The 20,956-nt window shown below is 50.6% G+C and overlaps 1 protein-coding gene across 1 annotated transcript; it reads right to left on the bottom strand.

Moving 5' to 3' along the window:
• Window positions 1–1,883: 1,883 nt before the first annotated feature.
• LOC147099526 (putative uncharacterized protein C19orf81) lies at window positions 1,884–20,754 on the bottom strand. Its single transcript, XM_085969315.1, has 5 exons — window positions 20,567–20,754; window positions 17,354–17,462; window positions 15,940–16,060; window positions 9,092–9,231; window positions 1,884–2,106 (listed from the first exon to the last, which is right to left on the bottom strand). Exons 1-5 carry the CDS (start codon window positions 20,586–20,588, stop codon window positions 1,902–1,904), a joined length of 597 nt encoding a protein of 198 aa, XP_085825441.1. The 5' UTR covers window positions 20,589–20,754; the 3' UTR covers window positions 1,884–1,901.
• Window positions 20,755–20,956: the final 202 nt, after the last annotated feature.

Genomic DNA, 20,956 nt, shown 5'->3' with positions numbered 1-20,956 from the left:
GGAGGAGGGCAGAGATCGCGGTAAAACTCCGCTGTAACACATTGTCACCACGCTGGGCGGATATGAAAAAGAAGTGATTGGCACCGATGGTAGTACAGATACTGCTATACAGTGACCAGATTGCAAATGGGGACTGCAGTGGGCTGAAGACTGCCCCTTGCCCCTCTCCAGTCTGGGTTGGAGTCCAGGCTGGTAGGATGTCTGCCAGCTATAAGGTCGGAAGTGAAATGCGTTTGCCCACTGGCGATTCGGTTCCTTGTCATTGTGATCCACTGCGCAAGTCGGCTCTTAATCCGACACAAACCAGGGCAGAACTTGTGTGGAAACTGCCCCTTATGGTTTGGCTCTCTCCTGGTTCTCTTCCAATAGGGCCAGCTCTCCTTCCCTGCCACCTCTGCAGAGAGCCAAGGTCTCATCCTCGGCCCACTCCCTTTCTGATGCAGCCCATCAGCCACACTATCCCTCAGCCCAAGATTGACTTTCCATAGTCACGCGATGATGCCCAGATCTGCACCCTCAGCCGTCTGACTGCCCGCCCAACCTCCAGTCGTGAGCGAGCCAGAACCTTCTCCAGTTTAGCACGAGCTCAACTGAAGCCACCCTGTTTGGTTCATTCTAAAAGTTCTGCACCCCAGAATCCCTCCTTCCCTGCTATTTGGTCAAGTTGAATCTGACAGTATGCAGCCTCAGTCCTGTTTGACTCTGAGCTGAGCTTCAAGCATCACATCCAATCAAGATCATCTATTTCTGCCTCCGTCCCGATTTCATCCACATCTCTCTAAAATTGTTGTCACTTCCAGGCTCATAACTTCTCTGTAACTTGCTGCAGCTAACTTGATGGGACAGTGTAGAGGGAGCTTTGCTCTGTATCTAACCTGTGCTGTATCTGCCCTGGGAGTGTTTGATGGGACAGTGCAGAGGGAGCTTTGCTCTGTATCTAACCTGTGCTGTATCTGCCCTGGGAGTGTTTGATGGGACAGTGTAGAGGGAGCTTTACTCTGTATCTAATATGTGCTGTACCTGCCCTGGGAGTGTTTGATGGGACAGTGTAGAGGGAGCTTTACTCTGTATCTAACCCGTGCTGTACCTGCCCTGGGAGTGTTTGATGTGACAGTGTAGAGGGAGCTTTACTCTATCTAACCTGTGCTGTACCTGCCCTGGGAATGTTTGATGGGACAGTGTAGAGGGAGCTTTACTCTGTATCTAACCCATGCTGTACCTTGCCTGGGAGTGTTTGATGGGACAGCTGTATCTAACCCGTGCTGTACCTTGCCTGGGAGTGTTTGATGGGACAGTGTAGAGGGAGCTTTACTCTGCATCTAACCCGTGCTGTACATGCCCTGGGAGTGTTTGATGGGACAGTGTAGAGGGAGCTTTACTCTGTATCTAACCCGTGCTGTACCTGCCCTGGGAGTGTTTGATGGGTCAGTGTAGAGGGAGCTTTACTCTGTATCTAACCCGTGCTGTACCTGCCCTGGGAGTGTTTGATGGGACAGTGTAGAGGGAGCTTTACTCTGTATCTAACCCGTGCTGTACCTGCCCTGGGAGTGTTTGATGGGGCAGTGTAGAGGGAGCTTTACTCTGTATCTAACCCGTGCTGCACCAGACGTTAAGGGACAGTGTACCTATGTTCCACCTGTCCCAAGTGTGCTTGACACTTTGGGAAGAAGTGCCCCAATCCCAGTGATGAAGCTCCTCCTGCTGATGAGCGCGGAATTCCCCAAAAGAAGGAAATGCAAAAAAATACTGCCACGCAACGGGGAAAAAAAAACAATAATTTATTAATTTTACAATTTTTTTTAATTTTCTAATGAACATTGAGCAGCGGTTGAGCCATGCCTTACTCACACCACCCCTCCTCCTCCTTCCCCCCCACCCGCCCCACAGAGCCTGCCTGGACTCTACCTAGATTTCACACCCAGGTTGGCCGTCTCGTTGAGTGTCTCCAGGACCTTCTTCTGCGCCAGTGCCCTGCGCAGGTGCAGTTTGTAGTCCTCCATCAGGAGGTCATCGTAGCGTTGCACCGCCAAGTACATTTTCTTGATCACCAGTCCAGAATTGAGGAACAAGCTCCTGGTTTGGAAATCCGAAATGTTAATGAGCCACCTGCAGCGGGAGAAAGAAAGAACTTGCATTTAGATAGCGCCTTCCACAGCTTCAGGACGTCCCGAAGTGCTTCACGACCAATCAAGCACTTTGTGAAGTGTAGCCGCTGTTGCAGTGTGGTAAACGCGCCAGCCAATTTGCGCACAGCAAGCTCCCACAGTCAGCAATGTGACAATGACCAGATAATCATTTTTTTTGGTGAAGTTGGTCAAGAGACAAGTGTTGGCCAGGACACTGGGAGAACTCCCCCTGCTCTTTCTCGAAATAGTGCCGCGGGGTAGATTGGGCCTCGGTTTAATGTCTCACCTGAAAGACGGCACCTCTGCCGGTGCAGCGCTCTCTCAGCACTGCACTGAGAGGAGGGAGAAACTATTCCATTCATACTGGACTGGCCGGTACGAGGCATGTATGTTTGATAATGTGTATAAAATAAAGAAGAACAACAACGTGCATTTATATAGCGCCTTTAACGTAGTAAAACGTCCCAAGGCACTTCACAGGAGCGATTAGCAAACAAAATTTGACACCAAGCCACATAAGGAGACATTAGGGCAGGAAGAGGGAGGTTTTAAGGTGCATCTTAAATGAGGAAAGTGAGGCGGAGAGGTTTAGGGAGGGAATTCCAGAGCTTAGGGCCCGGGCAGCTGAAGACACGGCCACCAATGGTGGAGCGATGGAAATCGGGGGATGTTCACGAGGCCAGAATTTGAGAAGCGCAGATATCTCGGGTGGTTGTGGGGTTGGAGGAGATTACAGAGATAGGGAGGGGGGCGAGGCCACGGAGGAATTTGAAAACAAGGATGAGAATTTTAAAATCGAGGCGTTGCTTAACCGGGTGCCAATGTAGGTCATTCACTAGTTTTCTCTGTGTCACATGCAGATCCACCAACTCTCTTATCTGTAAATGACAAGCTCACACCTCAATGTACTATGCCGGCAATTGCCAGTGTTTCGCTTTTTCTTCCTGCGCAGTCAGAGCACACAATGGAGGCAGGCATATCCCAGCATTCATAGCAACAGTGAACGCCCTCTATTAAAACCACATGGCCCAGCATTTTAATAGAAGGTTTTCGCTACCACTGTGAATGCTGGGTCGCCCTGACTTCACCTTGCCCCTCTCGGCCCACAGTGAGATAAATGAGCAGGAAATGCTCACAAACCCGACAGCTGGGCCGGCTACAGAGAGGAAGATGTGTGTATGTGAAAAATAGGGAGGCAGAGAAAAGTGGTGTAGCGGCAGTAATAAAGCAAAGCATGCTAAACGTTTTAGAAATCGCTGGTTTCGACCTTAGCTGAAGCATCGCGTCCATTTCTAGGCACCGCACTTTAGGAGGGATGTCAAGGCCCTGGAGAGGGTGTAGAGGAGGTTTACCAGGCTGATACCAGTTATGTGGAGAGACTGGAGAAGCTGGGATTGCTCTCCTTTAGAGCAGAGAAGGTTAAGGGAAGATTTAATAGAGATGAAATGGGTAGGATTGATTGGGGAATGTCACTCAAAGGGTTAGCGGTGGATAGGCAATGGCAAACATTCAAAGACTGCATGGATGAACTACAGAATTTGTTCGTCCCAGTTTGGCATAAAAATAAAACAAAAAAGGTGACTCAACCGTGGCTAACGAGGGAAATTAGGAATAGCATAAGATCCAAGGAGAGGACATATAAATTGGCCAGAAAAAGCAGTAATCCAGAGGATTGGGAGCAGTTTAGGATTCAACAAAGGAGGACAAAGGGATTAATTAAGAAAGGGAAAATAGAATATGAGAGTAAGCTTGCAGGGAACATAAAAACGGACTGTAAAAGCTTTTATAGATATGTGAAGAGCAAAAGATTGGTGAAGTCAAGCGTAGGTCCCTTGCAGTCAGAATCAGGGGAATTTATAATGGGGAACAAAGAAATGGCAGACCAATTAAATACATATTTTGGTTCTGTCTTCAAAAAGGAGGACACAAATAACCTCCCAGAGGTGTCGGGGAACATAGGGTCTGATGAAAGGGAGGAACTGAAAGAGATCAGTATTTGTAGGGAAATGGTGTTAGGGAAATTGATGGGATTGAAGGCCGATAAATCCCCAGGGACTGATAATCTACATCCTAGGGTACTTAAGGAAGTGGCCCTAGAAATAGTAGATGCATTGCTGGTCATCTTCCAACATTCGATGGAATCTGGAACAGTACCCATGGATTGGAGGGTAGCTAATGTTACCCCACTGTTCAAAAAGGGTGGTAGAGAGAAAACGGGGAATTACAGACCGGTAAGCCGGACATCGGTAGTGGGGAAAATGCTAGAGTCTATTATAAAAGATGTAATAGCAGAGCACTTGGAAAACAGTGACAGGATCGGACTAAGTCAACATGGATTTACAAAAGGTAAATCGTGCTTGACTAATCTACTGGAATTTTTTGAGGATGTAACTAGTAAAATAGATAAGGGAGAACCAGTGGATGTGGTGTACTTGGACTTTCAGAAGGCTTTCGATAAGGTCCCACATAAGAGATTAGTGTGTAAAGTTAAGGCACATGAGATTGGGGGCAAGGTATTGACTTGGATAGAGAACTGGTTGGCAGATAGAAAGCAAAGAGTTGGAATAAACGGGTCTTTTCCGAGTGGCAGGCAGTGACTAGTGGGGTACCGCAGGGATCGGTCCTTGGACCCCAGCTATTCACAATATATATTAATGATCTAGACAAGGGAACTAGATGTAATATCTCCAAATTTGCAGACGACACAAAGCTAGGTGGGCGTGTGTGCTGTGAGGAGGATGCCGAGAAACTACAGGAACTACAGGATGATTTGGACAGGTTGGGTGATTGGGCAGAAGCATGGCAGATGCAATATAACGTGGATAAATGTGAGGTTATCCACTTTGGTGTCAAAAACAGGAAGGCAGATTATTATCTGAATGGCAATAGATTGGGAGAAGGGGAAGTGCAACGAGACCTGGGTGCCCTTGTGCACCAGTCGCTGAAGGTAAGCATGCAGGTGCAGCAGGCGGTTAAGAAGGCAAATGGTATGTTGGCCTTCATAGCGAGAGGGTTTGAGTACAGGAACAAGGATGTCTTGCTGCAGTTGTACAGGGCCTTGGTGAGACCACATCTTGATTATTGTGTGCAGTTTTGGTCACCTTATCTGAGGAAGGATATCCTTGCCATGGAAGGAGTTCAGCGAAGATTCACCAGACTGATACCTGGGATGGCAGGAATGACGTATGAGGAGAGATTGGGTTGATTGGGCTTGTACTCGCTGGAGTTTAGAAGAATGAGAGGGTATCTCATTGAAACTTATAAAATTCTGGCAGGACTGGACAGACTAGATGCAGGGAGGATGTTCCCGATGGTCGGGGAATCCAGAACCAGGGGTCACAGTCTAAGGATAAGGGGTAGGCCTTTTAGGACAGAAATGAGGAGGAATTTCTTCACCCAGAGAGTGGTGAACCTGTGGAATTCTCTACCACAGAAGGCAGTGGAGGCCAATTTATTAAATATATTCAAGAAGGAGTTGGATATATTTCTTAAGGCTAAAGGAATCAAGGGGTACGGGGAGAAAGCAGGGACCGAGTACTGAACTTGGATGATCAGCCATTATCGCATTGAATGGCGGAGCAGGCTCAAGGGGCCGAATGGCCTACTCCTGCTCCTATCTTCTATGTTTCTATGTTTCTATAAAAAGGTTGAGCAGGTTGGGCCTACACTCATTGGAATTTAGAAGAATGAGAGGTGATCTTATTGAAACATGTAAGATACTGAGGGGGCTCGACAGGGTAGATGCAGAGAGGATGTTTCCCCTCATGGGGAAATCTAGAACTCGGGGGCACAGCCTCAGAATAAAGGGTCGCCCTTTTAGAACTGAGATGAGGAGGAATTTCTTCTCTCAGAGGGTCATAAATCTGTGGAATTCTCTGCCCCAGAGAGCCGTGGAGGCTGGGTCATTAAATACATTTAAGGTGGAGATAGACAGATTTTTACCAGATAAGGGAGTGAAGGGTTATGGGGAGCGGGCAGGGAAGTGGCTTTGAGCCCAAGATCAGCAATGATCTTAGTGAATGGCGGAGCAGGCTCGAGGGGCCGAGTGGCCTATTCCTGCTCCTATTTCTTATGTTCTTATGTTCAAAATTACGAGCTGTTTTTACAGAGCAAGTAGGGAGAAACTGTTTCCTCTGGCAAGTGGGTTGGTAACCAGAGGTCACAGATTTAAAATAATTGGTAAAAGGACTAGAGGGGAAATGAGGAGAATTCTCTTCACACAGAGGGTTGTTAAGATCTGGAACGCAGTACCTGAAAGGGCCGTGGAATCAGATCCCATGGGAACTTGCAAAAGGCAATTGGACGTGTAGTTGAAGAGGACAAATTTTCAGGGTTCTGGGGAAAAAGCTGGACCTAAATTGGACAGCTCTTTCAATGGGCCGAATGGCCTCCTTCTGTGCAATAAGATTCTATGATTCTAAGAGGGGAGGAATAAATACGGTCAGGTGGCCTGGCCAGCCCATGTGAACAGACAACAACTTGCCCCTTTCTGGACTTCTCACACCTGGGCATTGCCCGACAGCTCCGGTTCGACATTGGCCGCAAGGAGTCTCCAGGAGAGATCTAGTCTGTGTGCGATGGGCACCACCAGGCCTCCGAGCTGTATTGCATCAGCATTAACAGTTTTATTTTAGACCAAACTCATTTTGTTTTTTAAAAGACTGCATGTAGGGACACCACAAGTCCCGGCCAGAATGGAGATGATTGGGTAAGTTCCCCCCGTCCATCACACTTGGAGACCCCACTGCTGTAAGTGACTGGGACTGATTTTACGCACAGAATTTGTATTATGTCGCTATCCTCCACTCACTGCATTCTGCAACGAAAGATTGAACAGGTTGGGGCTTTTTTCTTTAGAAAAAAAAAGACTTTGGTGCGACCTGATAGAGGTCTTTAAAATTCTGAATGGGTTGGACAGGGTAGACGTGGGGAGAATGTTTCCACTTGTGGGGGAGAATCCAAAACTAGGGGGCTATAAATATCAAATAGTTACCAATAAATCCAACAGGGAAATTTCTTTACTCAGAGAGTGGTTATAATGTGGAAGTCACTACCACAGGAAGTGGTCGAGGCGAATAGCTTAGATGCTTTCAAAAGTAAACTAGACGAGTACACGAGAGAAAAGGGGATAGAAAGATATGCTGAAAGGCTGGGATGAGGCAGAGGGAATGGGAGTAGACTCGTGTGGAGTGTAAACACCAGCACAGACTAGTTTCCGTGCTGTATATTCAATGTACTGTAATTCTATGTCATTTTGCTGGAGAAATAATCCTGCTTTTATCGGGAGACTTTGCTGTAGTTTCGGTCGTGAGTTCTGTTTCCTGTAGTTTGTACGAGACTCTGTTTGAATAGATTCTGTTTGCCGTGAGTCCTGCCCAGCCTCCAACGCCGTTAAAAATTAGGACACTCTGAGCCGGGAGCAGCATGTACCAATTCACTACCTCCGACAGGGCGGCATCCCTCCCCGTTTCGCACATGAGCGAGACACCATGGCAGAAACATAGATAGAAACATAGAAGATAGGAGCAGGAGTAGGCCATTTGGCCCCTCGAGCCTGCTCCGCCATTCAATGAGATCATGGCTGATCATCCAAATTCAGTACCCTGTCCCTGCTTTCTCCCCATAGCCCTTGATCCCTTTAGCCTTAAGAAATATATCTAACTCCTTCTTGAATATATTTAATGACTTGGCCTCAATTGCCTTCTGTGGTAGAGAATTCCACAGGTTCACCACTCTCTGGGTGAAGAAATTCCTCCTCATCTCTGTCCTAAATGGCTTACCCCTTATCGTTAGACTGTGAGCCCTGGTCCTGGACTCCCCCACCATTGGGAACATCCTTCCTGCATCTAGTCTGTCTAGCCCTGTTAGAATTTTATAAGTTTCAATGAGATCCCCTCTCATTCTTCTAAACTCCAGTGAATATTAGCCTAATCGACCCAATCTCTCCTCATACGTCATATCTGCCATCCCGGGTATCAGTCTGGTGAATCTTCGCTGCACTCCTTCCATGGCAAGAACATCCTTCCTCAGATAAGGCGACCAAAACTGCACACAATACTCAAGGTGTGGTCTCACCAAGGCCCTGTACAACTGCAGCAAGACATCCTTGCTCCTGTACTCGAATCCTCTCGCTACGAAGGCCAACATACCATTTTCCTTCTTAACCGCCTGCTGCACCTGCATGCTTACCTTCAGCGACTGGTGCACAAGGACACCCAGGTCTCATTGCACTTCCCCTTCTCCCAATCTATTGCCGATCAGATAATAATCTGCCTTCCCGTTTTTGCCACCAAAGTGGATAACCTCGCATTTATCCACATTATACTGCATCTGCCATGCTTCTGCCCAATCACCAACCTGTCCAAATCATACTGGAGTTTCTCTGCATCCTCCTCACAGCACACACGCCCACCCAGCTTTGTGTCATCTGCAAACTTGGAGATATTACATCTAGTCCCCTCTTCTAGATCATTAATATATATTGTGAATAGCTGGGGTCCTAGCACCGATCCCTACGGTACCCCACTAGTTGCTGCCTGCCACTCGGAAAAAGATCCGTTTATTCCAACTCTTTGCTTCCAACCAGTTCTCTATCCAAGTCAGTACCTTGCCCCCAATCCCTTGTGCTTTAACTTTACACGCTAATCTCTTATGCGGTACACAGTTCTTTTGTCACAGCCAACTGCCATGCGTTCTCTGGAGCTTTAACAAAACCAGTCTTTCACGTATCTGCACAGGGCGATCCCATAACAGGAAAAAATACTCTCAGAAAAATCCCATAAAGTCCACCAAATATTCCCGACTGAGTCCATTCTTCAGAGACTTTACGATCTCTTCAGTCCCCCGTTTGATGCTTTTCTTTCCACAAAGCATCACTCGATGAGAGAGCAAAGGTGTGGGGGTGGGGGGGTGGGGTGGGGGGCGGGGGTGGGAGCTGGGGACGGGGGGTGGGGGCTTCCTCTCACCTGTTCTTCAGCCCCGATGAGCCACAGATGACGTTGACGTTTTCGAACTGGATGCTGGTGATCTTCCCTTGCTCGAAGGCGTTGGGGAGAATGCTCTCGGCTGCATTCATGATGTCCTGGTGTGTGAGGTCCAGCTCCGGCTGTAAGGAACACGGTCGGCCATCAGCAAGGGCCTCGCCCCTCAGCTTATCGCAGTTGCCAACTCTTGGCTGGCCGCATTCCCGGCGGCTTCATCACATGAGCTCCCGCCCACCCCACACATTGGATGATTCGTGACTGTCAGTCAAACAGCCTTTTTCCCCCCAACTCCAATAATTTTATAAAAATAATGAAAAATAAATTATTTTTTTAATGGCCCTTCAATTTTTCTCCTGGGAGCTACTCGCGACAGTATCCCATTACCATCTCCTTTTGCCTTGAATATCTCTTAATGTCTCTTAATCTCTCCCGCCTTCCATCCGATCGCAGACCTTCCCTTTTGTTCTTTCATCCCCTCCCCCATTTCCCAGCCCCTACACTTGCTTAAAAACCTGTTCCATCGCCAGCTTTTTTTCCAGTTCTGACGAAAGGTCATCGACCTGAAACATTGACTCTGTTTCTCTCTCCACAGACGCTGCCTGACCTGCTGAGTGTTTCCAGCATTTTCTGTTTTCATCCCGGAGATTAATCTCCGATTCCTGGAGACTCCTGGGCCAATCCTGGAGCTTTGGCAACCCCAGCTTGGCCCTCAGCACCCAAGAATTGTCAACTCCCTCCCAGCCAGCTCCTCCCGACGGCGCTGGCTGCTGTTGCCGAACAGCCCCATGAGCACCGGCCTCCCTCCCACCCCGCCACAACTTCCCCTACATCTTGCCTGTGCCTAGACGCTGATTGTGGAGGGGTAAATCAACCGTGAGGGCATCGCACACCCCCGCCTGCAGGGCAGTGGCCTCCACCCACCAAGCGACCTCATCCTAGAGGCCGGTTTTCATGTGTGAGCGCCAGGGCTACTCAACCACTGAGGGCTTCACAGCCCATCCTGTTCCCTTATCTACACAGGCACGCACATTCCAGCCTGTTCGCTATCAGCAGAGGTGACCCATCCATTTGCAATCTACGTACAGTGCCACCATGGCTCAGTGGGGCAGCGCTTCTCGCCTCCGCATCAGAAGGTTGTGGGTTCAAGTCCCCGCTCCGGAGACTTGAGCACAAAATCCAGGCTGACACTCCCAGCGGCAGTGCTGAGGGAGTGCTGCACTGTCGGAGGTGCCGTCTTTCGGATGAGATGTTAAACCGAGCTCTCTCAGGCGGACGTAACAGATCCCATGGCCACTATATCGAAGAAGAGCAGGGGGAGTTCTCCCCGGTGTCCTGGGGCCAATATTTATCCCTCAACCAACATCACTGAAACAGATTGTCTGGTCATTATCTGTTTGTGGGAGCGTGCTGTGCGCAAATTGGCGGCCGTGTTTCCTGCATTACAACAGTGACTACACTTCAAAAAAAGTCCTTCATTGGCTGTAAAGCGCTTTGGGACATCCTGAGGTCGTGAAAGGCGCTATAGAAATGCAACTCTTTCTTTTAGCAACAATGTTGAACAACTTTGCATTTCTATAGCGCCTTTAACGTAGTAAAACGTCCCAAGGCCGCTTCACAGGAGCGATTGTCAAACACAATTTGACGCCGAGCCACATAAGGAGATATTAGGGCAGGTGAGCAAAACCTTGGTCAAAGAGGTAGGTTTAAGCAGCAGGGAAATTAAACATTGACAACAGTAAGAGCACGCGCCACCAGGCTGAGCCAGCAGACCAGAGGCCTCGGGTTCTGCTGATCTCAGGCAGGGGCTGCAGCTGGGGCAGTAGAATTGATCCCAGCAGCCTCGTGGGGGGGGGGTGCGGGTGGTGGTGGGGGAGTGGGGAGGGGAGGCGGGGTTAGAGATGATGTGGGGGGTGAAATGGGCCAGAGTTCCCACTCCCGCTCCCTACCCGGCCAGCCCTGTAAGAAGGACGTGCGTGTGGACGTCGGCGGGAGAGCCGCAGGGTGTTGTCCACACCGCACCCCCCTCGGTCAAACAGCCCAGGCTGACGTCTGCTCGGGTGAGGTACCAGGGAATGCTAGCGCCCGTGGTTCGGCAGCCAGGCAAGACGGCAGGAGAGGCGGAAACGGGTAAAATAAGAGAGGAGGGCACAGACAACTTCACTTTTTTTTCCAGCTGTTTTTTTTCCTTCTCTCTCTAATTATATGTGTGAAAGCCAGAATCTATTTCCACCTTTTTGCTAATGATGGGAAATCCACAGATAATTAGCACTTAAACGGCAATTAATTCTCATCAATCCGAGTGTTTACCAACACCAGAGTACGTTGCAGTTTAATCGCTGGCTGAGTGGGGGGGGATCCCAGGGCTGAGTCACCGAGCCTCCGCCAGGGTCGCTGCCTGACCCGAGTCGGGACTGTCCCACTCGGGGTCGCCAACTCTGTGTTGGACGGTATTCCTGGTGGTTTCGTCACATGACCTCCGCAACCACTGCCCACCCCCCCCCGCCCCGCCCCCACCACCATCAACCGCCCCCACACTCCCGCCATTGGTCGCCCGACACGTCTATCATCGCAGCGGCCCACCTTCCCGCGGCCAATCGGAGAGGGAACAGAACTCCTCGTTCCCCGATTGTCTGGCGCTCGACCGTCAGTCAGAGAGCCTTTATTCCCGCCCCCATCGCCAATACTTTTGTAACGAACAAACGGAAATGTTCAGGGATATAGACATAGACAGGCTAAGTGAGCGGGCAAACATTTGACAGATGGAGTATAATGTGGGAAAATGTGAGGTTATCCACTTTGGTAGGAAAAATAAAAAAGCAAATTATTATTTAAATGGAGAGACTACATAATGCGGCGGTACAGAGGGACCTGGGGGTCCTTGTACATGATACACAAAAAGTTAGCATGAAGGTACAGCAAGTAATTAGGAAGGCAAATGGAATGTTGGCCTTTATTGTAAGGGGATGGAGTATAAAAGTAGGGAAGTCCTGTTACAACTGTACAGGGCGCTGGTGAGACCACACCTGGAGTACTGCGTACAGTTTTGGAGGGATATACTTGCATTGGAGGCAGTTCAGACAAGGTTCACGAGGTTGATTCCTGGGACGAAGGGGTTGTCTTATGAGGAAAGGTTGAGCAGGTTGGGCCTATACTCATTGGAGTTTAGAAGAATGAGAGGGGATCTTATTGAAACATATAAGATTCTGAAGGGGGTTTGACAGGGTGGATGTAGAGAGGATGTTTCCCCTCGTGGGGGAATCTAGAACCAGGGGGCATAATTTCAAAATAAGGGGTCGCCCATTTAAATCGGAAATGAGGAGGAATTTCTTCTCTCAGAGGGTCGTGAATCTTTGGAATTCTCTTCCCCAGAGAGCTGTGGAGGCGGAGTCATTGAATATATTTAAGGTGGAGATAGACAGATATTTGAGCAACAGGGGAGTCAAGGGTTATGGGGAGCGGGCAGGGAAGTGGAGTTGAAACCAAGATCAGATCAGCCATGATCTTATTGAATGGCGGAGCAGGTTCGAGGGGCTAAATGGCCGACTCCTGCTCCTGTTTTTTATGTTCAAAAAACACACAATTTTTTAAATTACGTTAAAAAAATTCAACTCTGATTTTTTTCCTGTCGGGTTTTGCTGGCAGTCGTGTCCTGGTGATTAATCTCCAATTCCTGGAGACTCCCGGCCAATCCTGGAGGGTTGACAACCCTAGCTTTCAATCAGAATTGAACTGGAGACTTTGTGACATCTCGAACTCTGCCGGTGGCTCAGGAATTGACTGTTGTCAGTTGGGTTTGATCTTCTTAGCAGGAGAGGGGAAATGCGTTTATCAAGGTGATGCGCATCAGTGCTATCAATGGTGAAACAGACCCGTTGGGCCTGTGATGGGTCAGGGGGGAGAAGGCCCAATAAGGTCAAAGGGTGACAGGAAGAATGGGCCAAAGACAGGTTAGGAGGAGGAAGAGGTCAGAGAGGCGCAGAGCAGGGAGAGTGGGTCCACAACAGGCTAGGGGGAGAAGGGGAGAGTGGGCCCACAGCAGGCTAGGGGGAGAAGGGGAGAGTGGGCCCACAGCAGGCTGGGGGGAGAAGGGGAGAGTGGGCCCACAGCAGGCTGGGGGGAGAAGGGGAGAGTGGGCCCACAACAGGCTGGGGGGAGAAGGGGAGAGTGGGCCCACAACAGGCTGGGGGGAGAAGGGGAGAGTGGGCCCACAGCAGGCTAGGGGGAGAAGGGGAGAGTGGGCCCACAGCAGGCTGGGGGGAGAAGGGGAGAGTGGGCCCACAGCAGGCTAGGGGGAGAAGGGGAGAGTGGGCCCACAGCAGGCTGGGGGGAGAAGGGGAGAGTGGGCCCACAGCAGGCTAGGGGGAGAAGGGGAGAGTGGGCCCACAGCAGGCTGAGGGGAGGAGGGGAGAGTGGGCCCACAGCAGGCTGGGGGGAGAAGGGGAGAGTGGGCCCACAACAGGCTGGGGGGAGAAGGGGAGAGTGGGCCCACAGCAGGCTAGGGGGAGAAGGGGAGAGTGGGCCCACAGCAGGCTGGGGGGAGAAGGGGAGAGTGGGCCCACAGCAGGCTAGGGGGAGAAGGGGAGAGTGGGCCCACAGCAGGCTGAGGGGAGAAGGGGAGAGTGGGCCCACAGCAGGCTGAGGGGAGGAGGGGAGAGTGGGCCCACAGCAGGCTGAGGGGAGAAGGGGAGAGTGGGCCCACAGCAGGCTGAGGGGAGAAGGGGAGAGTGGGCCCACAGCAGGTTAGGGGGAGAAGGGGAGAGTGGGCCCACAGCAGGCTGGGGGGAGAAGGGGAGAGTGGGCCCACAGCAGGCTAGGGGGAGAAGGGGAGAGTGGGCCCACAGCAGGCTGAGGGGAGAAGGGGAGAGTGGGCCCACAGCAGGCTAGGGGGAGAAGGGGAGAGTGGGCCCACAGCAGGCTAGGGGGAGAAGGGGAGAGTGGGCCTGCAACAGGCTGAGGGGAGAAGGGGAGAGTGGGCCCACAGCAGGCTAGGGGGAGAAGGGGAGAGTGGGCCTACAACAGGCTGAGGGGAGAAGGGGAAAGTGGGCCCACAGCAGGCTGGGGGGAGAAGGGGAGAGCGGGCCCACAGCAGGCTGAGGGGAGAAGGGGAGAGTGGGCCCACAACAGGCTAGGGGGAGAAGGGGAGAGTGGGCCCACAGCAGGCTAGGGGGAGAAGGGGAGAGTGGGCCTACAACAGGCTGAGGGGAGAAGGGGAGAGTGGGCCCACAGCAGGCTAGGGGGAGAAGGGGAGAGTGGGCCTACAGCAGGCTAGGGGGAGAAGGGGAGAGTGGGCCTACAACAGGCTGAGGGGAGAAGGGGAGAGTGGGCCCACAACAGGCTAGGGGGAGAAGGGGAGAGTGGGCCCACAGCAGGCTAGGGGGAGAAGGGGAGAGCGGGCCCACAGCAGGCTGAGGGGGGAGGAGGGGAAAGCAGAGCCCATGGGGGGGTTGGGGTGTAGAGTGAGTCTAAGGCAGGATGTGATGGGGTGACTGGGTTCTTGATCAGCTTGGGGGAACCTTTGCCCCACCATTGACTGCCGTGCTTTCAGCCGCCTGGGCCCCACACCCTGACATTCCTCCTTAAACCCCTCCCTCCGCCTCTCCACATCCCTCTCCTCCTTTAAAACCCTCCTTAAAACCCATGTCTTTGACCAAGTGTTTAGTCACCTCTCCTAACATCTCCTTCTCTGGCTTGATGTCCTTTTTTTTCTCCTTATATCACTGCGAAGCGGCTTGGGATGTTTTTCTACGGTAAATGACAATGATTGAGGACCTTGAACGCTATCTGCCGATAGATTTTTATTAGGCAAGAGTATTAAGGGTTAAGGAACCAAGGCGGGCATATGGGGTTAAGATACAGATCAGCCGTGATCTCATTGAATGGCGGAACAGGCTCGAGGGGCTGAATGGCCTCCTCCTGTTCCTATAACCCCATGGAAAGTACTCGTGTGTGAGAACAGGTTTGGACAACAACAACTTGCATAAATATAGCGCCTTTAACATAGTAAAACGTCACAAGGCGTTTCACAAGAGTGTTTATCAAACAGAATTTGACACCGAACCACTTAAGAAATACAGGAAACTTTCGATTTACCGCAACCTAAATAACCAGAAACCTCGGTTAACCGGCAAAATTCAGGAGTAGGTTCAGGTAACTTTTATTACTTGCCTTCCTCCATTTGTTGCTGTGCAAGGGTGTGGCTGCAGCTGTTGCTAAGCTACAGAGACGCTTCCAACTTATGGCCATTGTTCTGAAGCTGTTGCTAAGCAACAGGGTTTGTTGCTTTAAGCTCCCTATCTTTTACTATAGCGTTCGGTTATCCGGAATTTTTGATGAACTGGCACCACGTCGGTCCCGTCCGTGCCGGATAAAAAAATGTTTCCTGTAGTGGGGCAGAGCTCGGCCAAAGAGGTAGGTTTTAAGGAGCGTCTTAAAGGAGGAAAGAGAGGCGGAGAGGTTTAGGGAGGAAATTCCAGAGTTTAGGGCCCCGGCAAAAGAAGGCACGGCCGCCAATGGTGGAGCAATGGAAAGCTATCTGTATCCCAGCAGCCATTGTGGCCTTTGCGGTCTATGCTCAGAGATGAAAAGTACTTGTGTGTGATGCTGGAGAGCATTGGGCCTCCATGGAAGGGTAGCCCAGGCAGGCTCCCCATATATTGGAGAGAGAGAGTGGGGGAGGAGGACGGGGGTTGGGGAAATCCAGTTTTAATAAAATGGATGAACTGGAGGAGACAAATTGAAGGACATTCGATCTCCAGGGAGGTGGAGAGGCCTCACGTCACACAAGGCAAATGACAAGCTGCAAAGTAACAGGGAGACAATCGAGTATTTACCGGACACTCCACACAGATGGTCAAGGGCTGAGAAGCCGGCGTTTCCTGAAACTTCCGAATTCCCGGCATTTCCGTATCCAGGGCTTCGTACTTGGAGATGAATTGCTTCAAGTGCTTCTTCCTAATTAAAACACAACAAAAATACATTTTTGGGGAATAGTTTTTAAAAAAGATCTGCACACTGACACTCAGTCCCGTCTCCCTCAGGGAGATATCTGTACACGGACTGGTGTCTCTCAGTCCCTCTCTCTCAGGGAGATATCTGTACACTGACTGGTGTCTCTCAGTCCCTCTCTGTCTCAGGGAGATATCTGTACACTGACTGGTGTCTCTCAGTCCCTCTCTATCAGGGAGATATCTGTACACTGACTGGTGTCTCTCAGTTCCTCTCTGTCTCAGGGAGATATCTGTACACTGACTGGTGTCTCTCAGTCCCTCTCTATCAGGGAGATATCTGTACACTGACTGGTGTCCCTCAGTCCCTCTCCCTCAGGGAGATATCTGTACACTGACTGGTGTCTCTCAGTCCCAGTCTCTCAGGGAGATATCTGTACACTGACTGGTGTCTCTCAGTCCCAGTCTCTCAGGGAGATATCTGTACACTGACTGGTGTCTCTCAGTCCCTCTCTCTCAGGGAGATATCTGTACACTGACTGGCGTCTCTCAGTCCCCACTCACTCAGGGAGATATCTGTACACTGACTGGTGTCTCTCAGTCCCTCTCTCTCAGGGAGATATCTGTACACTGACTGGTGTCTCTCAGTCCCTCTCCCTCAGGGTGATATCTGTACACTGACTGGTGTCTCTCAGTCCCTCTCTCTCAGGGAGATATCTGTACACTGACTGGTGTCTCTCAGTCCCCACTCACTCAGGGAGATATCTGTACACTGACTGGGGTCTCTCAGTCCCTCTCTCTCAGGAAGATATCTGTACACTGACTGGTGTCTCTCAGTCCCACTCCCTCAGGGAGATATCTGTACACTGACTGGTGTCTCTCAGTCCCCTCTCTCTCAGGGAGATATCTGTACACTGACTGGTGTCTCTCAGTCCCTCTCTCTCAGGGAGATATCTGTACACTGACTGGTGTCTCTCAGTCCCTCTCTCTCAGGGAGATATTTGTACACTGACTGGTGTCTCTCAGTCCCCTCTCTCTCAGGGAGATATCTGTACACTGACTGGTGTCTCTCAGTCCCTCTCTCTCAGGGAGATATCTGTACACTGACTGGTGTCTCTCAGTCCCTCTCTCTCAGGGAGATATCTGTACACGCAATGGGGTTCTCAATGCCTACCAACTGCTACCTGGACCTGTCTCAAGAGTTCCCTTTCACTCACGGCTGGGCTGGTTGGAGGGTTGGGTGAAAGAATGCGTTTAGTCTGCAACAGGAATGTTTTTTTGAACCTCCCTCTGTACCTACGCTGATTTGAAGATGGTCGACCGGCCAGATTTCGTGGCATTGATGGTCTCGGAGAGAAGGTTGAAATTTATTCCGGATGGTCCTCCCAACTCAGCACTCTCGGGAAGATCTGGGAAGAGCACAAATGAAATTCTCAATGTTGTCTCCCAAATTTGCATGCCGACGCGGAAGGAGCAGATATCTGTCCGAGCGCGAGTGAGTGTGTGTGTGTGTGTCGAATGGTAAACACTTCAGTGAAAGCCCTCTGGCTCTCCCTTGGACAGTTTCCACGTGACTCTTTGATCTGGTTGCAAGGAATAGGCTTGCGTTCCGTTGAGTATCACGAGATTGAGGGGTTAACCGGATGAAGGTAAAATTGGTCAGTATCCCACCAGGGACAGGGACCGGGGGGGGGGGGTTTAAAATTACCATCAAGGATACAGAAAGAACTCACCAGGGTTAAATTACGAGGATAGGTTGCATAGACTAGGCTTGTAGTCCCTTGAATATAGAAAATTAAGAGGTACAGGAAACTCTCGATTTACCGGCACCTAAATAAACGGAAATCTCTGTTAGCCGGCAAAATTCAGGAGTCGGTTCAGGTAAGTTTTACTTCATATTAGTGGCCGTTCCTGGATCTGTGGCTGTGTAACCGGGGTTCCTGCACCTGTTGCTAAGCAACAGGGATGCTTGGTCTGTGGCTGGAGTTCCTGCACCTGTTGCTTAGCAACAGGGAAGCCTGGATTTGTTGCTGTGTACGGGGCTCTCGTACCTTTCACTATACCTGTCTGTAATCCGGACTTTTTGATAAACCGGCTCCACGCCGGTCCCGTCGGTGCCGGATAATAAAGAGTTTCCTGTAATTGAGGTATTTAAGATGATTGAAGGAGTCGGTAGGGTGGATAGAGAGAAACTATTTCCTCTGGTGGGGGGAGTCCAGAACAAGGGGACGTAACCTTAAAATTAGAGCCAGGCCGTTCAGGGGTGATGTCAGGAAGCACTTCTTCATACAAAGTCATAGAGTCATAGAGTCATAGAGTAATACAGCACGGATAGAGGCCCTTCGGCCCATCGTGTCCGCGCCGGCCATCAAGCCCTGCCTAATCTAATCCCATATTCCAGCATTTGGCCCGTAGCCTTGTATGCTATGGCATTTCAAGTGCACATCCAAATGCTTCTTAAATGTTGTGAGGGTTTCTGCCTCCACAACCCTTTCAGGCAGTGAGTTCCAGACTCCAACCACCCTCTGGGTGAAAAAGTTCTTTCTCAAATCCCCTCTAAACCTCCCGCCCTTTACCTTGAATCTATGCCCCCTAGTTATTGACCCCTCTACTAAGGGAAAAAGCTCCTCAGGGTAGTGGAAATCTGGAACTCTCTCCCCCAAAAAACTGTGGATTCTGAGGATCCGTTGGAGCTTTTAAGACAGAGATGGATAGAGTTTTGTTGGGTAAGGATATCGAGGGATATGGAACCAAGGCGGGGAGATGGGGTTGAGGTGCAGCCATGGAATGGCAGAGTAGGCCCGAGGGGCTGAATGGCCTCCTCCTGTTCCTTACGTTCCTATAGATTGTATCTGGTGAATCGCATTCCACGGATGCAGGTCTGTAACAATAATAGACAGCAGTCGCCAGTCTCAGGCCAGCATCTGTGGAACACGAAGCGCCGTTAGCAGAGCCAGGAGTCGGCCACTCGGCCCCTCGAGCCTGCTCCGCCATTCAATAAGATCATGGCTGATCTTCGACCTCAACACCACTTTCCCGCTCTCTCCCCATACCCCTTGACTCCCTGTAGTTCAAATGCCTGACAATCTCAGCCTTGAATATATTCACTGACTCCGCCTCCACAGCTCTCTGGGGTAGAGAATTCCACAGATTTACGACCCTCTGAGAGAAGAAATTCCTCCTCATCTCCGTTTTAAATGGGTGACCCCTTATCCTGAAACTATGCCCCCTAGTTCTAGTTACCCCCACGAGGGGAAACATCCTCCCTGCATCCACCCTGTCAATCCCCCTCAGAATCTTATATGTTTCAATAAGATCACCTCTCATTCTTCTAAACTCCAATGAGTGTAGGCCCAACTTGCTCAACCTTTCCTCATACGTCAACCCCCTGAAGTTATATTGCTGACTGCAGATCTTGCTGAGCTCGGCAGCTCAGTGCTCGGACACACCGAGGCCGAACTCTACACCCAGGGTCGCAAATTTGCAACCTTCAGATCGTGGGGTTCAGCGTCTTCACTGGCCCCCTAAGATTAAAAGTAGTGAAATGTACTTTTGAACAGCCACTTTGCCCCAGACTAGAGTTATACTGCACCCGGTGTGAACGCAGACTGAGGTGAGATACGGGAGGTGGGGTCTCACAGCACATGGGCGGGGGGGGGGGGTGGTGGTGGTGGGTGGGGGGGTGGTTGGGGGTAATTTTACCGATTCCACTGAGGTCAATGGAAAGTCAAATCGGGCAAATAGGTGTAAATAGGACGGGGGGGTGGGGGGGGGCGGGGTGGGGGGGCGAAATCAGTCAAGATTCCGGCTCCTGATCGTTGCCCCAGTCTGTTTGGCAGTTTGATAAGAGCAGGATCAGGCCCATCTGTGATGCCCTTCACAGTCCAATAGTTTGTCGCTACCTATAGTGTCAGCCTTGGCTCATTGAGCGTGTAGTCTGAGCTGACCGTTAAATGCAGTGCTGAGGGAGTGCTGCACTGTCGGAGGTGCCGTCTTTCGGACGAGACGTAACACCGCCTGCTCTCTCGGGTGGAGGTAAAAGATCCCACGGCCACTATTTCCAGGAAGAGCAGGGGGGTTCCCCCCGGTGTCCTGGCCAATATTTATCCCTCAATCAACATAAGAAATAGGAGCAGGAGTAGGCCATTCGGCCCCCCGAGCTTGCTCCAACACCTAAAATAAGATCATCAGGTCATTATCACATTGCTGTTTGTGGGAGCTTGCTGTGCGCAAATTGGCTGCCCCGTTTCCTGCATCACAACAGTGGCCACACTTCAAAAAGTACTTCATTGGCTGTGAAGGGCTTTGGGACGTCCTGAGCTCGTGAAAGGCGCTATAGAAATGCAATTTCATTCTTTTTCACTCAGCGACCAGACTGCAGCCAGAAAGGGGGAGATATTTTTGGGAGGGGGATGTTGAGAGGAAGTATGTATAAAAGAATGGAGAGTGAGAAACTTGAAAGGCATCTAACGGGCGCCCACACTTAACAACGGAAACTGATAAATGAACTCACCGGTGCTGGTGCCGGGATCCATCTTCAACAAGTCTTGTCTCCCTGTAATTTAAAAAAAATTCTCAAAACGATCGGCGATGTACGAGAGGATGTAAGCTGGGCTCAGTGGGTCAGGAGATGGTTTGACCTGATGGGCCTTTTTCGCCCCCTCTGAGGTTATGAATGATAACGGAAGATAGCAAGTTCCCTCTCCCTCCGCCGCTGTGATGACAACCGAGAGTTCGAGACCTACTGTGACTTAAGGTTCCCATTGTGAGGTCGGAGCTCGGAATCTCTGGGCTGAAACTTCCCCCCCCCCCCCCCCCGAACCTTCTGGTGTCAGAAGTGTTTTCAACCCAGACCAAGTGAGAATTTTTTTGTTTATTCGTGGGCATCGCTGGCAAGGCCGGC

The sequence above is a fragment of the Somniosus microcephalus genome, chromosome 28 (assembly GCF_052327205.1).
Source record: "Somniosus microcephalus isolate GS21.2 chromosome 28, FLI_Smic_1.0, whole genome shotgun sequence".
Classification (NCBI taxonomy): Eukaryota; Metazoa; Chordata; class Chondrichthyes; order Squaliformes; family Somniosidae; genus Somniosus; species Somniosus microcephalus.
The sequence above is the reverse complement of the archived record's forward strand: the minus strand, read 5'-3'. Positions and strand labels throughout refer to the sequence as shown.

What these genes read in the sequence shown, in the direction of transcription:
- LOC147099526 (XM_085969315.1), bottom strand. Translation starts at nt 20,588, where the DNA reads ATGGATCCCGGCACCAGCACCG. An exon ending in CCATCTGTGTGGAGTGTCCG is followed by an intron (nt 9,232 to 15,939) that starts GTAAATACTCGA and finishes TGTTCCTTACAG; the next exon opens with CCGGAGCTGGACCTCACACA. An exon ending in TCATCGGGGCTGAAGAACAG is followed by an intron (nt 2,107 to 9,091) that starts GTGAGAGGAAGC and finishes CTCCCGCTGCAG; the next exon opens with GTGGCTCATTAACATTTCGG.